This window comes from Sorex fumeus, unplaced genomic scaffold, assembly GCF_029834395.1.
Source record: "Sorex fumeus unplaced genomic scaffold, SorFum_2.1 ptg000051l, whole genome shotgun sequence".
Lineage (NCBI taxonomy): Eukaryota > Metazoa > Chordata > Mammalia > Eulipotyphla > Soricidae > Sorex > Sorex fumeus.
The window spans coordinates 39,792,601-39,815,385 of NW_026606108.1; the positions used below are offsets into that span (position 1 = coordinate 39,792,601).

At 42.0% G+C, this 22,785-nt stretch overlaps 2 protein-coding genes across 4 annotated transcripts in view; both read left to right on the forward strand.

Annotated features, from left to right (window-relative positions):
• Window positions 1-14,438, forward strand: part of ANKHD1 (ankyrin repeat and KH domain containing 1) — a 136,022-nt gene extending 121,584 nt beyond the window's left edge. For 2 of the 3 annotated variants that reach the window (XM_056124652.1, XM_056124654.1), the window contains 9 exons: window positions 545-1,001; window positions 1,486-1,629; window positions 3,412-3,561; window positions 3,702-5,314; window positions 9,053-9,229; window positions 10,896-11,147; window positions 12,298-12,473; window positions 13,519-13,683; window positions 13,953-14,438. In XM_056124652.1, coding sequence (XP_055980627.1) covers window positions 545-1,001; window positions 1,486-1,629; window positions 3,412-3,561; window positions 3,702-5,314; window positions 9,053-9,229; window positions 10,896-11,147; window positions 12,298-12,473; window positions 13,519-13,683; window positions 13,953-14,012 — 3,194 coding nt within the window. In that variant the 3' untranslated portion in view covers window positions 14,013-14,438. The remainder of the gene's footprint in view (window positions 1-544; window positions 1,002-1,485; window positions 1,630-3,411; window positions 3,562-3,701; window positions 5,315-9,052; window positions 9,230-10,895; window positions 11,148-12,297; window positions 12,474-13,518; window positions 13,684-13,952) is intronic. The other variant, XM_056124653.1, reaches the window with a different exon arrangement.
• A 5,557-nt stretch (window positions 14,439-19,995) lies between these two features.
• Window positions 19,996-22,376, forward strand: EIF4EBP3 (eukaryotic translation initiation factor 4E binding protein 3). The gene is made up of 3 exons (XM_056124656.1): window positions 19,996-20,199; window positions 21,757-21,927; window positions 22,030-22,376. Exons 1-3 carry the CDS (start codon window positions 20,097-20,099, stop codon window positions 22,056-22,058), a joined length of 303 nt encoding a protein of 100 aa, XP_055980631.1. The 5' UTR covers window positions 19,996-20,096; the 3' UTR covers window positions 22,059-22,376.
• Window positions 22,377-22,785: the final 409 nt, after the last annotated feature.

A 22,785-nucleotide genomic window follows, 5' to 3' on the forward strand; every position in this document is an offset into this window, starting at 1 on the left:
ACATCCCCAAAAATATATTTATGGGCCTTGAGAAATACTACAGCATGTAGGACACTTGCCTGCCAGGAGGCTGACCTGGGGACAAGACCCAGCACCCCATATAGTTCCCAAAGTACAACCAGTAGTGATTCCTGAGTGCAGAGCTAGGGGTAAGCCCTCAGAACCACTGGGTGTGATCCAAAAACAAAAGAACAAACCAAAAAAACATGTTTATGGTAAATAGGTTTTAAACCAGGTTTAACAGCAAAATGTGATATGTTTGTTTTACAGCAGTAGTGGTTTCTTTACTAGTGAATATGGTAAAAGGATTATGACATAACAGACTGAATTGTCTATTATTAGGAAAATTCTAGAGGTAAGGGAAATAGCTCAAAGGACTAGACTACATGTTTTGCATGAGGGAGCTCCAGGTTTGATCACTGATACCAGTTGTCCCCTAGCGTACCTGAGAGTGGCCCAAAAGTTGGAGGTGGGGGATATTATTACTACTTGTTTTGAGACTTGAAGATCTCAATGTAATTTTTATCCATTTTTATAATTTCAGTGGAGCAAGAAGTTCCCATAGAGCCTCCTAGTGCAACTACTACCACCACAATTGGGATTTCTGCAACATCTACAACATTCACAAATGCATTTGGGAAAAAAAGAGCCAACGTGGTGACAACTCCAAGCACCAATCGGAAAAATAAGAAGAACAAAACAAAAGAGACCCCTCCCACTGCACATTTAATATTACCAGAACAGCATGTACCTTTAACACAGCAAAAGGCAGATAAAAATAAAATAAATGGAGAACCTAGAGGTGGTGGTGCAGGAGGAAATAGTGATTCAGATAACGTGGACAGCACAGACTGCAACAGTGAGAGTAGCAGTGGTGGCAAAAGCCAAGAGTTAAATTTTACTGTAGATATGAATTCTTCCAGTGATAAGAGATACCCCTCACTGCTACTCCATTCCCAAGAAGAGAAGACAAGTTCTTCCACTTCGAAAACTCAGACACGGTAAATTATTTTGATTTGTTAATTCTAAGCATATTACCTTTTCATGCTTTGGCACCAGAATTTGAAATATGTTTTCTCAGCACAAGCTGTGTTAAAATATGGTAGTTTAATCTACCATATTATCTATCTTGAATATTCAAAACATCCACTCAGGTCCTTTTACTCTAGTTACTATATAGATTTTAGAAATTTTCATAATTCACTTGCTTCACACAGGGCTGACCCGGATTCAATTCGTGGCACCTCCAGGTATGGCCCAACAAAACATAGATAGATAGAACATAAGCATGCCACAGTTTTAGGCATTTTCAACTTTTTACTTTGAGTCAATTTTAATACTAAAATTGATGATGAATTTATATATTTCCTGAATTTTAGTGATACTCAAAATTTTAATTCAGGTGTTACATCATGACTTTGTACTGGAATGATTTATTAAGATTTTAATCTCAAAATATCTATTGAAATTTTTCTCACTTTTCAGACCTGATGGTGAAGTAAGTTCTAACTCTTTATCAAGTAACTACAAGTCAGTATTGCCATTAAGTTCTCCAAATATAAAGCTGAATCTGACTAGCCCTAAAAGGGGACAAAAAAGAGAAGAAGGTTGGAAGGAAGTTGTACGAAGGTAAGAATTATTTGTCTTGATACCTTTTTGACATTGGGGGATTTAGGACAGTAGTGCCCAGAGGCTACTCCTAGATCTGTGCTTCTGAGACCATATGCACAGCTAAGGATCAAACTGGGTTGATCACATTCAAGGTAACCACCTATACCTTACCTTCTACTCTCATGCCTTTAAAGAGAGGTTGTGTGTATGTGTGTGTATGTTTGCACGTACCTGCAGTCATAATTCATGTACTTGAGTGCGAGTGTGTGTGTGTGTGTGTGTGTGTGTGTGTGTGTGTAGTGTGCTGAGAATAAAAGCCAGGACCTCACATGTGCAAAGTCCGTACTTATACCACTGAGCTATATTACTAACCCCTCATCTTAACTTTCATAAAATATTTGTACAGGTTGCCCAGTTAATGAATCATTTAAATATGGATGGTTGGGTTTGCCTGTTTGTTTTCTCATTTAATTTATTTAATTCTTGAGATTGATTTTTAGGTTTTGGATATTGAAATAGGGCCTCACTCATGCAAAACATGTATTCTGCCACTGAACTATGTCCCAAGCCCAAAATTAAAATTTCATTTTTTTGAATTGGGAGGATGTCACTCCCCAGCTATCGTAGAGATGCAGAAGCCTTTCCTGACAATACTTGACCTGACAGTATAATGCTCAGGCCAGGCTGCTCTGGTGGGCATGTGGTGCCGTCATTGTACTCATGCATGCATGCATAGTATATAATTAAGCCCTTGAAACTATCTATTCAGTCCCCCAAAGGTATAATTATTTTTAATGAAATAAAATAATTTTATTTAAAGAATTTAGGGTTGGGGGAGCTGGAGGGTTACTACAGTGGGTAAGGCATTTTTCCTTACACACCAGTTCAATCCTGGTATCTCATGGTCCCCTGAGTTCTGGAAGGAGTAATTCCTAAGTGCAGGGCCAGGAGTAACCTATGAGCATCGCTGAGTGTGGCCCAAAAACAAAAATAAAATACTTAGGGCTGGAGAGATAGTACGGTGCATAATCTGCTTACCTTGCATGTGGCTGGCCCAAATTGAATGTCACCCCATAGGGTTTCCTCAGTCTGTCAGGAGTAAGCCCTGAATAGTTGTGTGTGCCCCCAATATTGAAAAATAAAAAAAACTTTACCTAGAGGAGAATAAGGGGAGTGAAAAGGAGAGAAATACATGTATAAGAGAGAGCACAGACTTTTCCAGAAGGGAAAAAGTTTAAAATATACGTTCCAAGTTGAGGTGCGGGCCAGTTTCCTTTGTGGACCTTGGGCCACATTCGGTTGTGCTCAGGGCTTACTCCTGGCTCTGTTCTCAGGGATGCTTGGGAGAACATGTGGTGCCCTATCTGCTGTTAGTATTTCTGTAGCCCTGGGAATTTTGGGGCAAGGGCGGGGGGACTCAGTTTGGACCATACCTGGTGGTGCTCAAGAATTACTGCTGTCTCAGCACTCAGGAATCACTCCTGAGTGGGCTGGGGGACCATATGGGTTGTCTGGGATTGAATCCGGGTCAGCTGCACGCAAGACAAACACCTTATCCACTGTACTATTGCTCCAGCCCACCCTGAGACATTTTAAATAAAGACAATTACTATGCTTGGGAGATAGCTCAGAGGGCTGTAGTGTATGCATTATATGCAGGAGTTCCAGGTTTATTCCCCAGCACCCTAAACACTAAACACTTTGGTCTCCTAAACACTTTAGGAGTGCCCCCAAAATAAAGATATTTGCTGTTCAGAGGTATGTGTTTTCATAAGCTCATGTGTAGTTTTTATTTCATAGGTCCAAGAAATTATCTGTTCCAGCCTCTGTGGTTTCCAGGATAATGGGAAGAGGAGGATGCAACATCACTGCAATACAGGATGTTACTGGTGCTCATATTGATGTAGATAAACAAAAAGATAAGAATGGAGAGAGAATGATTACAATAAGGTAATTACCAAATTATTTGTATTGTGTGTTCTGTGGAAATTTTATTGGGTGCCTACTTTTGCTAGTAATAGTGCAATCAAAATATTTTTCATGATGTGATATTCTGATTTGGGTTTTTTTTTCCCCGGTGTTCTCCCTAGGGGTGGTACAGAATCAACAAGATATGCAGTTCAACTTATCAATGCACTTATTCAAGATCCTGCTAAGGAACTGGAAGACTTGATTCCTAAAAATCACATTAGAACACCTGCCAGCACCAAATCCATCCATGCAAACTTCTCATCTGGAGTAGGAACCACAGCTGCTTCCAGTAAAAATGCATTTCCCTTGGGTGCTTCAACTCTTGTAACTTCACAAGCAACAACCTTATCTACGTTCCAGCCCACTAACAAACTTAATAAGAACGTTCCAACAAATGTACGTTCTTCTTTCCCAGTTTCTCTACCCTTAGCTTATCCCCATCCTCATTTTGCCCTGTTGGCTGCGCAAACTATGCAACAGATTCGACATCCTCGCTTACCCATGGCCCAGTTTGGAGGAACCTTTTCACCCTCCCCTAACACTTGGGGACCATTCCCAGTGAGACCTGTGAATCCTGGCAACACCAATAGTTCTCCAAAGCATAACAGTACAGGCCGCCTACCTAACCAGAATGGGACTGTTCTACCCTCAGAGTCTGCTGCACTAGCTACTGCCAGTTGTCCTATCACTGTCTCTTCTGTAGTTGCTGCCAGTCAGCAACTGTGTGTGACTAATTCCCGGACTCCCTCATCAGTCAGAAAACAATTATTTGCCTGTGTGCCTAAAACAAGTCCTCCCTCAACAGTGATCTCTTCTGTGACAAGCACTTGCAGTTCCATGCCTTCTGTCTCCTCTGCACCTGTCACTAGTGGGCAAGTTCCCACCGCATTTCTACCCACAAATACTTCACAAGCTCAGCTTTCATCACAGAAGATGGAGTCTTTCTCTGCCATGCCACCACCAAAAGAGAAAGTATCCACCCAGGACCAGCCCATTGCAAATCTGTGCACCCCATCTTCAACTACAAACAGTTGCAATAGCTCTTCCAGCAACACCCCGGCAGCGCCAGAAACTCACTCATCTAATAGTCCCACTCCTGCCTCTAATAACACACAGGAGGAGGCACAGCCATCCAACGTTTCTGATGTAAATCCTACATCAATGCCTTTTACATCGAACTCAGAATCTGCTCCATTGACTTTGGCGTCACCCAGATTGGTTGCCGCTGATAATCAGGATACCAGTAATTTACCTCAGTTAGCTGTACCAGCTCCTCGAGTTTCTCATCGAATGCAGCCAAGAGGTTCTTTTTATTCGGTGGTACCAAATGCAACTATACACCAGGATCCCCAATCTATTTTTGTTACAAATCCAGTACCTTTAACACCACCTCAAGGTCCACCAGCTGCAGTGCAGCTTTCTTCAGCCATGAACATCATGAATGGTTCTCAGATGCACATTAACCCAGCAAATAAATCTTTAGCGCCTTCATTTGGCCCAGCCACGCTTTTCAATCACTTCAGTAGTCTTTTTGATAACAGTCAGGTCCCTGCTAACCAGGGTTGGGGAGATGGTCCACTGTCCTCACGAGTTGCTGCTGATGCCTCCTTCACTGTTCAGTCAGCATTCCTGGGTAACTCTGTACTTGGACACTTGGAAAATGTCCACCCTGACAACTCCAAGGCCCCTGGCTTCAGACCCCCTTCCCAGCGAGTTTCTACTAGTCCTGTTGGTAAGTTGTTATTATTGTTGCAACTCAGTTTGGGGCTCTTAACAGCATAATCTGAAATAATAAGCATTTTGTCCAAAATTATGTATGTTCTTAAGAAATAAAAGTATGTCAGGGATTTGGGATGCAACTCAGTAGTAAAGCACTTACTTTACTTTTGTGGTAGAGATCAATTCCCAGCGCCACCAAAAATAAACAAACAATTACGTAAATCCCAACAGTGAGTTGGTTTGTAGTTTCTGTGTGATCTTTCCATTCCTCATAAGGACAGCAGAAGGTTGTACTTCTGTGTCAGTCTTTCTTGGAACTGATGTAAAATGGCATTAAATTTTTTTTTTAAGAACCAATAAGATACTTTAAGAATTTCAGAGCCAGAGACAGTACAGTGTGTAGGGTGCTTTCCTTGCACATAGCTTACCCAGGTTCAATCCCCAGCACCACATATGGTCCCTGAGCACCATAGCTGTGGCCCAAAAGCAATAAAAAGAATTTTGACTTTAGGTCAGGAATGTGACTCAGTGATATAATTCATGTCTTTAATTTTTGTTTTGCTATTGTTGTTTTCAAAGATAGCTCCTGATAATTGTTCAAGTCACCTTGCAGTGCCTGGGATTATATGCCCCAGCCTCCCATATGCAGAACATACATTCAGTGCGTTGAGCCCTCTAGCCCATACATGCCAGTATTTGGTCCAATCTCTGATGCTATCAAAAAAAAAATTAATAGTCATGTTTTAAATCATAATGATTTGTTTATATTTTACAAAATTTGAGGTACAGAGGTGTTCAGATACCTGTCCAAAATCACGTTCTTCTTTTTTTTTTTTTTTTTTTGTCACACTCAGCAGTGCACTGGCTCTGCACTCAGGAATCACTCCTGGTGGTGCTCAGGGGACCATATGGGATGCTGGGAATCAAACCCGGGTCGGCTGCATGCAAGGCAAACACCCTACCCACTGTGCTATCGCTCTAGCCCTTGTTCTTCATTTTCAATCTTAAACACTTAGACTGAATATTAATGTTATTTAATAGCACCTTATTATTTACATTAACTAGAACTAAGAGATTCAGTAATTGGGGGAGTGGGTATTTGTTTTTTGTTCTGGGACCACACCTGGCAGTGATTAGGACTTACTCCTGTGCCCAGGGATCACTTCTAATGGGCTTGGTGGCAGGAATTGAACCCAGGCGAGGTGCATACAAGGCAGGAGCCTTACCTGCTGTACTATTTCTATGGTCCTTCACTGTCTTTTTTGTTTGTTTATTTGTTTGTTTTGGGACCACCTGGTAATTATTCAGGGTTTACTCCTGGCTCTGCATTCAAGGATCACTTCTGGTGGGCTTGGTGGGCTTGATGCAGGAGATCAAGCCCCAGTCAGCCTAATGCAAACCAAGTGCACTACATGTTATACTATCACGCGCCTCCCCCTTTTTTGTTCACAGTCATTTTTATTGAGCTACATGAGCTAAAATCTTATATGGATCATAGAAAGGATTATCTGAACAATCAAAAATTATCATCATATAGCACTTAGTAATTTACAGATTATTTTCCACCAATTTGACTACTTGCAAGAGTATAGGTCACTGCCTTGCACACAGTCGACCTGGGTTAAATCCCTGGCACCCCATATGGTCCCCTGACCCCATTGGGAATGAAGAGCCCTGCAGAACAAAGCCCTGAGCATTGCCGATTTCACGGGGGGGAAAAAAACAGAAAATAAAAAATAAAATCTGTGACTTCTACCCTTGGGTTTGTATGTAAACTTTATGGTTTATATATCTTTCTCAGAGATAAAAAGTTAGACACAAAAGGCAAATATTTAATTATTCCTTCTATATAAAGATTCCAGAATAGGCAAATTTGTAAAGATAAAATGTTTATTAGTGCTTGCTTAGATGTGGACATACCCATATACTCAAAGAAGAAAAAAAGGATGGGGTGGGACCAGAGAGAAAGTACAGGTGTTAAGATACATCTGTTAATTACAGGGGTTAAAGCACATCCCTTGCATGTAGCCAACCCCAGTTCAACATGGCCCCTTACACTTCATACAGTTCTGTGCTCCTGGAGGCCCCTTAGCACTACCTCAGTGCCCCAGGTAATCCCCCACACCACAGGACCTGACCAGCACCATAGTCAGGCCCTTGCATTGAACCAACTGCCAGATGGCTGAGCATTGCTAGGATGAATAGACCCTCTTGAGAATTCTAAGTTTTCTATGGTGGTTTTAAATTTTCCTAAAATGAACACTTGTAATCCTGTAAATCTTGCCTTCTCTCCCTAAAATGTTCTGAAGAGAATATTTTTCTCTGAACTCGAGAAGACTACTTGTGAGCCACATCCAGCAATGCTCAGGAGTTACTCCTGGCTCTGGGAATCACTCCTAGTAGTGCTTGGGCAGCACTACTAGCATAGTAGTGCTTGGGGTGCCTTGAATTGAACCTGGGTTGGCTGAAGGCAGACGCTTTACCTGATGTACTATCTCTCTAGCCCCAGAATTTGGGAAAACTTTTGGATTCAGATTTACTCATACTAGGACTGGACAGCGATAGGTAGGACACTTCCTTTGCACAAGGCAGAGCCAAGAGAAACCCCTGAGCACTATCTGGGCATAGAGTTTGCAAATAATTATTTTTAATCGTGAAATACTGAAATTATCTTTAGCCAATTGTATGCTTTTTCTCCTTGTTAGGAAATATTGGTAGATTTTATTATTTGTCTTCAATAGGAAATAGTTATATGAATAAATACCTGTACGTTGAGATTTTCCACAGAAGCACAAAGGTAGTGTTAATAGGTGTCATGTAATCACATCTCCCATTTCAACATGTTCTTTCCAGTGTAGACTTTGAAATTGGAATAGTGTTTTTCAAACTCTTTATGACCATGCCCCATTGTCCTACAGATTGGTTCCCTTGTCTTTATGCTGTCCCCTACCCCAATTTAAATGTTTTACCTGTGATCCCCCTGAATACTTTTGGGTCCTGGGGAGAGTCATACAGTCCCCAGTTGAGAATCACTGATATGGAACATTGTACTAGATGACAGCCTTTTTCATTTGTTTTCTATTTTGGACCACACTCTGTGGTACTGAGAGTTGGGAGGTCATTCCTATGGTGCTCGGCGATGCATGTGGTGCCAAGATTGAAACCTGAAACCTGGGTCTCCTACAAGTAAAGCTTGTTCTTGGCCATTTGAGTCCTCTCCCTCGCCCTTACCACCATTTTCAGTACTAAGTTTTTATAACTAGTGCTATAGAACTGCAGTATAAAAGTGGGTTTGGGCTTTATGGTATTCTCTTTGTTGTGACATATTAACTACATACTTTCTTTTGAAAAAAAAAAAAGAAAAATAGATTAAGGGCTGGGGGTTAGTTAAGGTATAGCTGTATTGTTGGAGCCGGAGCAATAGTACATTTACCTTGCATTTACCTTGCATGCAGGGCATTTATCTTGCATGCAGCTGACCCAGGTTCAATCCTGGGCATACCATTTGATCTCCCAAATACCGCCAGGATGCAGAGCCAAATAGTAACCCCTAAGCATCTTCCAGTGTGATGCAAAAAGCAAAATAAACAAAAAAGGCATAACTCAGTTGTAAAGTACAAGTCTCCATGATGAGATGCTGGAGTCATTCCACGGCACCAAAACAAACCAAAAAAATATAAATTAAGTAAAACTTGGACTTTCAATTTTAATGCCTTGATTAAGTGAATGTTTTGGACCTGTTTTGTTTCAGGGTTACCATCTATTGATCCATCAGGCAGCTCCCCATCTTCTTCTGCTGCTCCTCTGACAAGTTTTTCCAGCATACCAGGAACTCGGGTATTCCTGCAAGGGCCAGCTCCTGTTGGAACTCCCAGTTTCAACAGACAACATTTTTCTCCTCATCCGTGGACAAGCGCTTCAAACTCATGTAGGAACCCTGGAGGAGCTTTCCAACAATCTTGAATATGTTTTTAAACTATTTGTTTCAGGGAACTCTGTATTATTACTTTAGTAAACTAGATGATATGCAGATACTCGAGGTTTGTATTGCAGTCATGTCAAAAATTGCCAGTCATTTGGAGGACAAGAAATTTAAGAAGGTCAAGTTCATTCTACCAAATCAAAAATGCTCACATTGGGTCTTGGATCAAGAAAAGAGATACTATAAGTCTTTTATACCTCTGTGAGAAAAGTTTTGTGAAATCTTTAAGTCTGAAAAGAAATTGAACTTAGGTGTCTGGTCATTTGGGTATGGTTGATTTTTTTTTTCATTTATATTTAACTTTAGAAAACTGTTGCTATTTGTAAGTAAAAGTTTTTATTTTTAATATGACTACTTAGGGTTAAGATATTGAAGAGGATTTGAGTTGTTCCTTTTAATGAATAACATGAGGTAGTACTAATCCTGCTGACTAAACTACCCATTACTTGGCTTGTAGAGTAATTAGGGTGTAAGTGGCCAATCCAGGTTTGATCCCCAGCACCCCATAAGGTCCCCCAAGCCTGCCGCGAGTGATCTCTGAGCACAGAGCCAGTAGTAAACCCTAAGCACCACTGGGTGTGGCCCCCAAAACTACCTATTTCTTAAGAGTTCCATTAAGAGACAAAACCAGAGTCCAGAGCAATAATATAGCAGGTAGAGCACTTGCCTTGCATGTGGCTGATTTGAGTTCAATTCCCGGCATCCCAAATGGTCCCCCAGGCCCCATCAGAAGTGATTCCTGAGTGCAAATCCAAGATTGAACCCTGAGCAATGCCAGTGTAGCCCAAAAAAAACAAAAGAAAAAGAAACAAAACTATAAGGGTCTTAGAGGATAGTTCAAAGACCTATAGTGCATACTTAGCAGCACCAGCAGAATTAACACTCCCAAAACTACACCTAGCATGGTGCAAAAATAGCTCCTGAGCACACCCCCCCTCCAAAAAAAAAGGGCATAAATTGAGTCTTACAACGCTTGCTAACATTTAGCCTTTTTTCCCCTAAAGGAAAAAAATAAAACTATTAAGTATAGAGGACGACCAACCATTTTCCCACCAATAGTCTAGTTTTGACAATATTTTTTAAATTTTTTTAAAATTGATAATATGGTATTTTTGGTTTTTGGGTTTTTGGGTTTTGTTTTGTTTTGTTTTTGCTTGGGGGTTACTCCTGGATCTGTACTCAGGAATTACTCCTGGCAGTGCTCAGGGGACCATATGGGATGCCAGGGATCAAACTTGGGTCGGCTGCTTGCAAGGCAAATGCCCTACCCACTGTACCATTGCCCAGGCCCTTTGATGATATGTTTTGAGAAGATTATTTAAAACAACACAAAATATGACCTTTTTAGTCTTAAGTTCAAGCTGGGAAAGTTTTCTTAGACTCTATACATCTAGGCATAAGCAATATAGGATATTTATCGTAATTGCAAGTGATTATTAAGTGATAAGTTTGTGAGCAAATCGATGAACAACGGGAGGACAGTGCTATAGTGATCTTATAAAATTTTTCTTCACAGAACTTAATGACATAGAATAGATCATTCCAACAAGGTTTCTCATGCTCTTATAATTTTTATGTGTAATAAAACAATCAAGAAATATTTTGCCACCAGGTGACTCTCCTATTCCATCTGTTTCTTCGGGATCATCTTCACCTCTTTCAGCCACTTCTGCCCCACCTACATTGGGCCAACCAAAAGGAGGCAGTGCCAGTCAGGATCGGAAGATCCCTCCCCCCATTGGAACAGAGAGGCTAGCCCGGATTCGGCAAGGAGGATCTGTCGCACAAGCCCCTGTGGGAACCAGTTTTGTTGCTCCTGTTGGACACAGTGGAATATGGTCATTTGGTGTCAATGCTATGTCAGGTATAGTTTTCTTGTCTTACCCTTTGTCTGGGGAAAAATATCTCAAATAAGTTACGCGGTTTTGTCTTGAGAGCTGGATAGTATAGTTAAGGCACTTGCCTTGCATGTAACTGACCCAAGTTTGGTCCCAAGCACACCAGGAGTAGCCCCAAAACTAAAGCAGAATTCCTTTAAAACTCTGCTTAACAACTAGGGATATGGTTTATGTGATAGGTCCTGTGTTTGATCTCCAACAACAAAAAATTGAGGAGTGTTATAAGTATAAAGAATTGAGAGGGTGGCTGGGGATAGTACAGTGTGGGGTTCTTGCTTTGTATGCAGTTAACCTGGGTTCAATCCTTGGTTTCTCATAATGTCTCCCAAGCCTCACCCGGAGTCATTTCTGAGCACAGCCAGGAGTGAGCCCTGAGCACCAACATTTGTGGTCACAAAAACAAGTATAAAGAATTGAGTCTATTCTCAGAATCTAGAATTTCAGTTGGGGTATATAATAACTAATAGATAATATATATAATAATTATATAAAATAGTTGATTAGAAGTGAAGGTTTAAAATTTTACTTTCTGTGGTCAGAAGGATAGTGCATTGGGTAAGACACTTTGCCTTGCATGTGTCCAACTCAGGTACAGTCCCAGGCATGAACTTAATAATTTCCTGAGCATTACCAGGGGTGATCCCTGAGCGAAGAACCAGGAGTTGGCCCTGGGCTCTGCCTAATGTGAGGAGTGGGGGATGGGGCGGGGGGTGGGTACTTCCTTTTCTGCTTAAGCATTCCATTATTGAACTGGATAGTCATTCTGAATTCTTTCAGGAAGTGTTTTAATCTTTTGAAGGATAGAACAGTGTGTTAGGGTGTTTTTTTTTTTTTAAGTACATTACCAAGTTTTCCAAGGGTTTTATTGTTGTTTCTTTTGCTGTGCTAGGAATTGAGCCCAGGACTCTACATACAAAGCATGCACTTTACCATTGAGCCATATCCCCAGTCTTTTGCAAAGGTTATTATGGATGTGACCTGAGCTCTTCAGAGAAGTCATTCAAATTAAATTTAGTATGAAAATGTGAAGTATGAATGTTTTGTTTAATATAAAATATATGAAATACTAATGCTTAATTTATCCAAATATCAAATTCTATTCTCAATTCTTTCTAGAAGGTTTATCAGGTTGGTCACAGTCTGTGATAGGAAACCATCCAATGCATCAGCAGTTATCAGACCCAAGCACATTCTCCCAGCATCAACCAATGGAAAGAGATGATTCTGGAATGGTAGCCCCCTCTAACATCTTTCATCAACCAATGACAAGCAGTTTTGTGGATTTTTCTAAAGTGAGTTAACAAACATTGAAAGGTTTTTGGTCGTTTGCCAGACAGTGTAGGCACGTTAAGGAATAGTTTAAAAATTTGTATTAACCAGACCAATCTACTTGAATTGTACAGTAAACTAACTTCTTAGGGGAGAAAAAAAAGTTTGTATTGAAATCTCCCATTTGGTATAACTAGTTTGTCACCATGACTTTTTCAGAGCTCTTCCCCAGTTTCAAGAATCTATAGTAGCTAGTCACCAAAAGATCTTGAAGATGCAACATCCTCAAAAAAAGAAAAAGAAAAATTAAAATTTCGGATTTTGTTGCCAGAACTCTGAGGGTGGTCTTTGCTCCTTAAAAGGCCAGAGCAATAGTATAGTGGGTTGGGCCGACCCAGGTTCTATCACCAGCACCATGTTTGGTTCCCTGAGCACTGCCAGGTGTCTCAAAACAACAGATAAACAAACAAACAAAAAACTCAGGGTTTGGGAGGCACAGAAGTTGGCAGTAAACTCTCTAATACCCCCTTGTCTGCTCAGAGAACTTTCTGACTCTCATAAAGCCAGTTTATAGCTTCAGTCATAGAGTTTCTCATTTCTTCTTAGCATAAGTTTATTATTATTACTAAAATATAGGGAAATTTGAGGGTATTTGTATTCATCAAATTTACTTTAAAAATTTATATTTTGTGAAGATAGCTTTTATTATTAAAAGTTATTTAGAAATATTTAAGAGGTAGAGAGGGAGAAATGTTCAAGAGAGAACACAGGTTTCTCCACGGTGGAAACAAGCAAAGAAACAGACAAGGGAGATACATGTTCAAGGGAAAACACATCTTGAAGAATAAGCTCAAGTATAGACAATTTCACAATGATTTCATATTAGAGCATGTTGTTATTTTCTCTTGTTATAAGTATTGCTGATTGCAGGTAGCCAGATTTGATTGCTCAACAACCTTTGGTGCTATACTCACAGGAGTTTTTAAATGAAGATGAATTAGATAAAAGCTGGTTTATGTGGATTTATCATTTATAGTGACTTCATGTTAAACCTTTCTTCTATTTTAGGGACTGCCAATTTCCATGTATGGAGGTACCATTATACCCTCGCATCCTCAGCTTGCTGATGTTCCAGGAGGCCCTCTGTTTAATGGACTTCACAACCCAGATCCTGCCTGGAACCCTATGATAAAAGTTATTCAAAATTCAACTGAATGCACTGATGCCCAACAGGTAAAATGGATCTAATGTTCTGTTATTTTCCAAAATTTTTGTGTCATTCTTTCACTTCTTTGGGTAGTCCGAGTATAAAAAGTCTTAACATCTGACCACTTTAATCTGAATAAGTTTGTCAATATCAAAATAATGCTACTAAACATTTTATTTCTTGTATATATTCTTCCTAGGCAAAAACAGTGAATTGCCATTGCATTTATATATTCATTTTGTAAATGTCTAAAGATTCCTAATTAGAAATTCCAATTTTTCCTCCCCCTTTTCAGATTTGGCCGGGCACGTGGGCACCTCATATTGGAAACATGCATCTCAAATATGTCAACTAAGTTAGAAGGTCTTACTGTTTAGCCTTGTTTGAGAAACCTATGACTTTGGAAGAACCCTGGGGAATTTTTTTTTTTAATGTGCCTAATTAAGAAATTTTCTCTGAGGCTTTAGCAATGGAAATTTGATTGACCATTGTCTAAGAACAATGTGATTTCTTATCCACCTGATTATGTTCGCTGGCTAGTTTAGCCATTTTGAACTTAGTGCTTTTGGCTAAACATACTGAATGCTACTTGTATGCAAAAGAAAATTAGATGATCACATGTTTCAACCTTTTAGGGTGGTAAATACATGTACATTTGTTTACATACGTAAAAGGAAAACTGAGTAAATTTCTTGTCATATAGTGGCTCTACTTAATGTAGCCTGTATTAATGTGAAATATTTACCAGAATATTCAATAAAAATATGAATGGTGTTTAGAAGTTGAGTGTGATCCTTTCAGTGGTCATACAGGAACCATCCAATCCACAATCATTGATTTGAACTGTTACAAAAGTATTTATAATAGGCTTCTCACATTTTACACCTTAGAGCCCATTCATAGTTGCCCTGAAATAATGTCTATAAGCTATTTATTTTATGGTAAACATTCCTCGTTCTCTTAAACAAGCCCTAGAAATGTGTCTTTGAGCTCTTTATGTATCATGCCTATGTCAACAAGAATAACATCATTTCAGCCAGATGATACTGAACAAACTAAGGGACATTGAGCTCATCAACTTAAGGTTCCTTTTGTGCTTCTGAATTTTTAATCTGAAGATTTACTTGGTTATAGGTGTTTTATTTGGGTTAAGACATAGGAGGAGGTGTGGTTATTCCCCTAATTCTCTTGTAATGTTGAATCAGCTGAGTAATGTTTATAAATATGTGACTAATTCTGGGCTTAGTTCCATGGCTGCAAATATGAAAGCCAATATTTTTAAGCAGGCTAAACACAGGAACACTTTGACCAAACTATTGTCTATGCCAAGAATCTGATGCAACAGAGAAAGAAAAACCACCCTATTGAAAAGAATAGTCATTGACTTTTTCACGTTTTAGAATAGTTGAATCTCCTGGTCTTACGTAAAAGCGGTCTGAGAAAGAAAACAAAATGTTTCAGGTTGAAAGAACAAAGCCAAAATACATCAAAACAAAGAAGGATGCACAGAAAAATGTTACCTAGAGCCAGAACCATATAAACATCACTTTTCTACTCTCTTTTCTGCCTAGCACTAGACATACCTGGTAATTAATCTTCCATGTAATTTTACCTATGAGGGGATTTCTTTAAGCCCAAATTTCTATGTTTTGAATGGATTTGGAAATATCCCTGGTGTGGAAGCTACTGCCTTTGTAGTACCTGATAACTTCATCGTGTATTCTGAAAAGACCCATTACCATGAGGGTGATAAAAAGACCCTGTGAATTATTTACAAATCTTGTTTCCACTTACTACTAAAAAGATCACTATAAGTGAAAGGAATAAAGGTCTTGATGAAACATGCTAGTCAGCAATATTAAATAAATTATTCACAAAAGGTGAGTTTTGTTCTGCTTTATCTGAAATACATCCAAATTATCTGAAAGAACCTTAATCCTATCGCTAATACTTTGAGGATCACAGAATTAAATTTTATCTCAGATCAAAATCTAGAATTCATGGGGAAAGTGAGGCAATTTTGAGAAATTAAGAAGGTTAGAAAGAAACAGGAACTATTCACTTGGAAGTGTTTAGGACACCCTCATCCATAACTTTTTACCAGCACTGTCTTCTTTTCTTTGACTATTTGGATCCCAGTAGCCTACTTCCCACCCCATTTTGCCTGCTGTAATCTCTTCTTCCTCTGTCTTGCCTCTTCCTGGCATTACTTTACTGCTATTTTACCAACCTGAACCTTGGATTAAGCCTAGCTCAGGTAAGCACTTTCAAAATATACAAGGGATGCGGGGAGGGAGGCAGCATGGGAATAGTAGAACAAGAGTCAGTAGCCTACATTCTATTTATTTCTGCCATTTGAAGTTATCTACTTTAGACAAGTCATTTCTTTTTTTTCTCTAGGCTTCATTTTCCACATCTGAAATTGAGTACAACAGAACTCAGAAGTCTCCTAGCGCTAGGGACATAGCTTAGTGATAACACTTGCCTTGCATGTATAAGGCCCTCAGTTGGATTCCTGGCACTGGCTTCTCCCCCTCCTGTGTGCCCCCCACACCCCACCTCCCCAAATGTGTCTCCTAGATTTTTTTTCCCTCATAAATGAGAATATATAAGCATACTGGAAATTAATAGAATTTTTACATTACTGAAGTTTGAAAAGCCCTACCAGTAGTTAACCAGATGGAATCAGAAGCCTTATTTGGGGCATCACTACTAATTGAGCTTTTAGCTGAGGCAGAAGAAAACTGTGAACATGCACACCCTTTGTGAGCCCTCAAGTCACTAAAATAACATTCAGTTGAGGCATAGCATCAACAGCATGAGAATAGCTGTTTCAATGAATAAAGCTATCATCAAGGTTTCTGGATCCATTTATTTCAAGTAATATTGAGTGTAACAAAATTTCCACCACCAATAAAATTATTCATATTTTAAGACCCTTTAAATCTATTGTGGCTACAGTGTGCTGACTTGCCCTTTTATAGGCCAGTCTGCTTCCTTCCGTCCCTGCTCTCAAAGGGGAAATCCCATCACCTCAGCTAACCAGACCGAAGAAGAGAGTTGGACAGCCAATGGTGGCCTCTCCTAACCAGAGGTAAGAAATGGCAGGAACTGGAACAACACTTTTCATCAGTTCTTTTAGAGTCTGACCTCAGAATTAGTGTACAAGGGGAATAAATTGGCCATATTAAAGTTATAGTCAAATGGAGATGAGTAAACCTGGTCCTGCCCCACTGTTTAAGACCTTTGGACCACATTGTAAAACCTGGAAGAGACAAACAAAACTCTAGGAAAACAGCATGTGAAAACATCTTGTTCCCTGACTAATCCTAGATCTCTTCTACCAAGAAATGTGGCAGGTGGTGACGTCTTCCCGGTGGACCCTGGCCTTTGCTGAGGGGCTCTGATCACACATTTCCTGTTCATCCTCAAGAGATTTTATCACCATATGCAAACAAGCAGGTTCCATCTCCTTTGTCTCTCCTGTGAAAAAGGATAGTATCCAAAGCTTAAGTGTATTAAGTTCCAATAAACTGCAAATAAAAAGAGGTTGTTCCACCCCCTAATAAAGGGAAGAAGCCTGGACTTCAGATCTAATTTGGAAATACCGCAAAACTATTTTGTATTTCATGTTTTATATTGATGAGTCCAAAGTAATTTGCCTAATAGCAGACTTGTTATTTCCTTATATCAGAGGTTCCCAAATTTATTTGACCAACCTTTCCCCCCTCTTCAGAGGGAAAAAAAAAAATACTTTGGTGCTAAGTAATACACTGGAAACCTGTTTCGTAATTTTTTTTATTTGGGGGTCACATAGGCAAGGTTCAGGGGTTACTCCTGGCTCTTTGTTCAGGAATCACTTCTGGCAGTGCTCAGGGGACCATATGGGATGCCAGGGATTGAACCCAAGTCAGCCATGTGCAAGGCAAGTACCCTACCCACTGTACTAGCTCTCTAGCCCTGCAAACCTTCTTTAAACAAACAAATGGTAAGCACTCCCACAATTATACCCCATAATTGGAGACTACTTCAATTCCAACATGTCAAGGAAAGTAAACATCTATCAGTAGTTAAAATAATAGTAACAACTGTTTTAAAGGGGAGAAGGAGTTGGGGTCACTCCTGGAAGTACAGAGGGAACCTTGAACTGCCAGGAATTCAACCACGGTTTCCCATACGCAATGCATGTGCACTGGCCCTTGGACCCATTTCCCAGCTCTTGTTTTGCAGTATATCACCATCTCTCTCACCCATATCTTGCTTCTTCGCTGTGTATATGGATACATCTGGATCCTTCTCACTTTCTCCTCACAGCCAGTGCCCTTTTTTTTTTCTTTTTGGGTCACACCCAGCAATGCTCAGGGGTTACTCCTGGCTCTGCACTCAGGAATCACTCCTGGCGGTGCTTGGGGGACCATATGGGATGCCAGGGATCAAACCCGGGTCGGCTGCGTGCAGGGTAAACGCCCTTCCCTCTGTACTACCGTTCCAGCCCTGCCAGTGCCCTTTATGCCCATCTGTTCCCAGAAAGCTGGTGTCTTCACCTTCTGTCTCATTGTGCTCCATCCCATCTCCCACTTCCCTCCCAACTTAACTTCTTAACTTCTTGCAGGCCGAGGGTGGGGTGAGGGTGTTGGGCCAAACCCAGTGGTGCTCAGGGATCACTCCTGGCATGACTTAGAGAACCATATGGGGTGCCGTAGATCGACCCCCAAACAGCCACACATAAAACAAGTGCCTTACCACTCTACTATCTCTCAGACTGCAACTTTTTAAAAGCTGTTTTTCAGAAATGACTATACACACCGCTTCCAAGGCTTATTCTCCAGCATTGCAGACTATTGCTCAAAGCATAAACTATTTTGTAGGAGGCTCAGGACCCTTTTTCAGAACATAAACTACCCATATCATTGCTACCTTGTGAGTCTAAGACCTGCAGACCTGAGGATCTGCCTTACCTGACTCTTACTAAAAATCCAAAATTTCAAACCTACTGTTCTTGAGGGCTGGAGCGATAGCACAGCGGGTAGGGCGTTTGCCTTACAAGCGGCCAACATGGCCGACCCGAGTTCGATTCCTCCGCCCCTCTCGGAGAGCCCGGCAAGCTACCGAGAGTATTCGATATGCCAGACACAGTAACAACAAAGTCTCCAATGGAGACGTTACTGGGCCCGCTCGAGCAAATCGACGATCAACGGGAGGGCCTTTACCTTTACCTTTACTGTTTTTGAATCCTCATTTCCATAAGATCTCCAGGTGATTTTTATATATGTACATTGAAGTTTTTTAAAAAGCATTAACTTATTAAATATTTTTTAATGAGTTTACAAATTAAAGAGTTAAGAGAAACTCAGATGAAGCCAAGAACTGAAGTGATACAGATGCATGGATTCAGGGGTCCATTAACTTAATCTGGGCAGGTAGAGGGGGGAAAGAACATATTGATTTTGAAGAAACCAGACAGAGGCCAAATGAAGATTTTCAGTGTATATACAGACTTGGTGTGTACTCACCCATCACCTCCCCTGCCTCCTTTCCTATTATTTTGTCTACATTGAAAAAAAAATCAAAGCCAGACTCTTAAACCCTTTTCCTAATTGCTAAAGAATGAGCCCTTCCCACCAGGCACCTGCCCTTAGTTTTCTGAGTTGAGTCGTGGCAGAGACCACAATGGGCGTCTCCTGTCCACCCCTTACTTTATCTCATGAATCCAGCTATTCCTTCCCAAGAGCCCACCTCTGGGAGCCAGAGCGGCAGCCCAGCAGGTAGAGATACTTCCCTGCACCCAGTGTCGTCCCCCTAACCCTGCTAAGAGAACCCTGAGCACTACCGGGTGTGGTCCAAAAGAGAGCCCACGTCCCTCCCTGACCTACCCGGGAGAGCTTCTGGCCGGGTGGCACTATGCACCCTCTCCTGTAATTAATGGAGGCTGTAAGCCGCGTGCTGAAAGGTCACAGGCACCAGAATTTGATACTCAAGCCTCAACCCCAGCTTCCCCTCCTAAAAGAAGCATTTTGAGTAGCTACTTGGCCTCTCTGGGTTGTCTCTGAACTTGAAAAATATGACTGTAAAGGTAGTTCTTTACTGCCCAAACTGTTGAGGAATGGGAAAACTCTGCGTTGTAGTCGCGTCGCCCCCAGCCCCCAGCTGGAAACTACCTAACTGGCCTGGCAACACTGCCAGGCTGTTTGCTGAGCAGGAGAAACTGGACGGAGGCTTGTGCCTGACGCAACACTCTTTCCACTTTTCTGCTTGCCCGAGCTTGTTCCTTCGCAGCTGGGGCGGGGCCATCGGGTGAGTGGCGGGTGGCCCGCCCCGGGCGTGACGTCGTCCTGGTGGTGTTGCTGTGGCCACACGTGGTGGGCTGAGTCCGCATCAGACTCGGCGCGCTCCGCGTTCTCAGCAACAGCTGCTGGTCTTCCTGCTCTTCCCGTTCGCTATGTCCACGTCCACGAGCTGCCCGATTCCCGGGGGCAGGGACCGGCTGCCCGACTGCTACAGCACCACGCCAGGGGGCACGCTTTACGCCACTACCCCGGGAGGTCAGGGGGCCGGGGGCGGGTTTGGAATCTGCAGGTTGCGGGTAGGCCATATAGTGCCTGCGGTCGCGCGGCGCGGGAGTGGGAAAGCGCGGCGTTAAACTTCCCGATCAAGCCCCTCTGCAGCTGTGTGGTAGCTCTGGGGGAGGGGGTTGATGTTTGGTTCTGAGGCCCGTTTCCCTAAATGCTTAAAGTGTTGAAATATGGCCTCGAAGCTTAGCTTGGGGGTAACTGCAAACTGAAATCTCATTGGTCAGGGTTTCCTCATTAGCTTCTCCCGATTTGGGGGCTCGGGGGCTTTGTTGTGGAAGCTGAGGCCCCGACCAAATGCAGACTCAGTAGGAAGTGCTAGGTTTTGCAAAGCGGCTGGAGTATAACTGGCCAGTAGTTGGGGGTAGGGTAGTTTGGCTTACTGTTTGTTTAGGCATTACAGCCCGTAATCTGTTACAGGGCCCCGGATCCAGGGGTTCCTGCCACGTGGAGGCGGAGGGGAGGAGCCAGAACAGGGCTGGACACTCTGAGGACACCAAGTTCCTGTAGGCCCGACTGAGTTTGATAGGATTTAGGAGGGGTTAGGATTAAGAACATTACGTTCCTGTGTTTCATGAGAACACAGCCCCTTCCTGTTGGATAACGGAATTTGGGTGGAAACACCTTCATAGCTATTTGACTTCCTGATACCACTGTGGCAGAAAGGCTTAGGGCCCACCAAATCAATCAAACCCCAAGTCAGTCCAATCTACTAGGAAATAGTCTTAAGTTAAACAACAGCGGTGCCAGAGTGGTAGTACAGCAGGGAGGGCGCTTGCCTTGTACAAGGCCTACCCGGGTTCGATTCCCCAGCATGCCATATGGTTCCCCAAGCACCACCAGGAGTAATTCCTGAGCATCGCTGGGTGTCACTCAAAAAGAAAAAAATATAGGTTAAACAGCAGCTCCAAATTTGGGTGATACTCACAGAGGCAACCTGTGGAACTCAAGTGCCCACTGGTACTTTACACTTCCATTATGGAGCAAAAGCCATTTTATTTAAGCTCAAGGGGAAAAAAAAGTTTTGTTTCTATGTTAAAATTTTTTAGTTGACAGTAACCGGAGAGATGGTACAGCAGATAAGGTGCTTGCCTTGCACATATTCCACTGGAGTTAGATCCCCAGTACCCCACATGGTCCCCATCCGCCAAGCGCATCAGGAGTGATCCCTGAATTCAGGGCCAGATGTAAGCCCCGAGAACTGCCAGGTGTGGTACAGAAACAAAATAAAAATGAATAAAATGGCATTAACCAATTGGAAACCTACTTACTCTACTCCAAGAGACCCAGAAATGTCCTTCTGGCTCTGCTGCATAGTCTTTTATTTAGGCACCATAATTTACAATACTCCATAGTAATGTTTCATACATACAGTATTAAGCCTCAGCCATCATCAGTGTCAGCCCTACAGTAGCCCTTCAATAACTCAGGAAACATAAATCCTAGGTCCCTAAAGACCTGTATTTGAAGCCCCCTGGCAGTTCTGAACCCCAGCGCCCGCTCTTACTGAGCCCCCCTACCCCTTGACAGGCACCAGGATCATCTACGACCGAAAGTTCCTGTTGGAGTGCAAGAACTCACCCATTGCCCGGACACCCCCCTGCTGTCTCCCTCAGATTCCAGGGGTCACAACTCCAACAGCCCCAATCTCCAAGCTAGAGGAACTGAAGGAGCAGAAGGAGACAGAGGAAGAGATACCCGGTAAGGACAAGACAAATGTCTATTAAGTTATGGATTCAACTTCAAGATGGGTTTCTGCACTGATCCTAAGCCTGCTATTAGTTCTGCATTTTCTCTCTCCAGATGACGCACAGTTTGAAATGGACATCTAATCCGGTGCAGATGACCCTGTGCAGGAGTGAGAGGGATCCCTCCTGCCGTTGCTGCCACCACCTCTTCTGGGGTATCCAAAGGCCAACTGGCTTCATCTTATCTGGAAGGGAGTGACTTGTTGGTTCTGGGCCTCCCTTAGTTCCAAGGCAGCTAGACCAGAGATGAGTGGGCAATTTGCCAAGCCCTTCACTCAACTTTCTCTGGTCTGTAGGCACCCTTCCTGATCCACAGCCCTCCCTGCTCATGGACTGAGGCTGGGACTGGAACTGGGGGACGGAGTATGTCACTTCTGACTGCTTAGTAAACTTTAAAAGAAATGCGTTGACTCCGGTGTTTTCTTCAATGCTTATCTTCCATTGTGGCCACACAGCTGAAATCCCCAGAAGCCCTCATTGGGATTAGAGACTCTGGTCTATTTCCCACTTCCGTTGAGCACATTTCCACCATTATTTAGAGCCTGCAGCAGATTACAGTGGCAAGCTACCAGAGCTACTAACCATAAGCAATAATAGTCTGACCCCTGGAAGGACTATTCCAGCCTTTCCAGGAAGTGGCATTCCTAGAATTGAACCCACAGTCCCTCTACATTCCAAAGCAGGAAAAAAGAGGCACTGCCAATCTTCAAACTTCTCCAGTCTCTCCCTTTGCATTTTCTGCCTTTTACCTGTTAAGTACCAACCCTTTATTTCAACACTGAAAACCTGTATCTCTTTCATAGTATGATAC

Coding starts and splice junctions, on each gene's coding strand:
- EIF4EBP3 (XM_056124656.1), top strand. CDS start 20,097: ATGTCCACGTCCACGAGCTGCCCGATTCCCGGGGGCAGGGACCGGCTG. Junction 20,200..21,756: donor TTACGCCACTACCCCGGGAG/GTCAGGGGGCCG, acceptor ACCCCTTGACAG/GCACCAGGATCATCTACGAC. Junction 21,928..22,029: donor GACAGAGGAAGAGATACCCG/GTAAGGACAAGA, acceptor TTCTCTCTCCAG/ATGACGCACAGTTTGAAATG.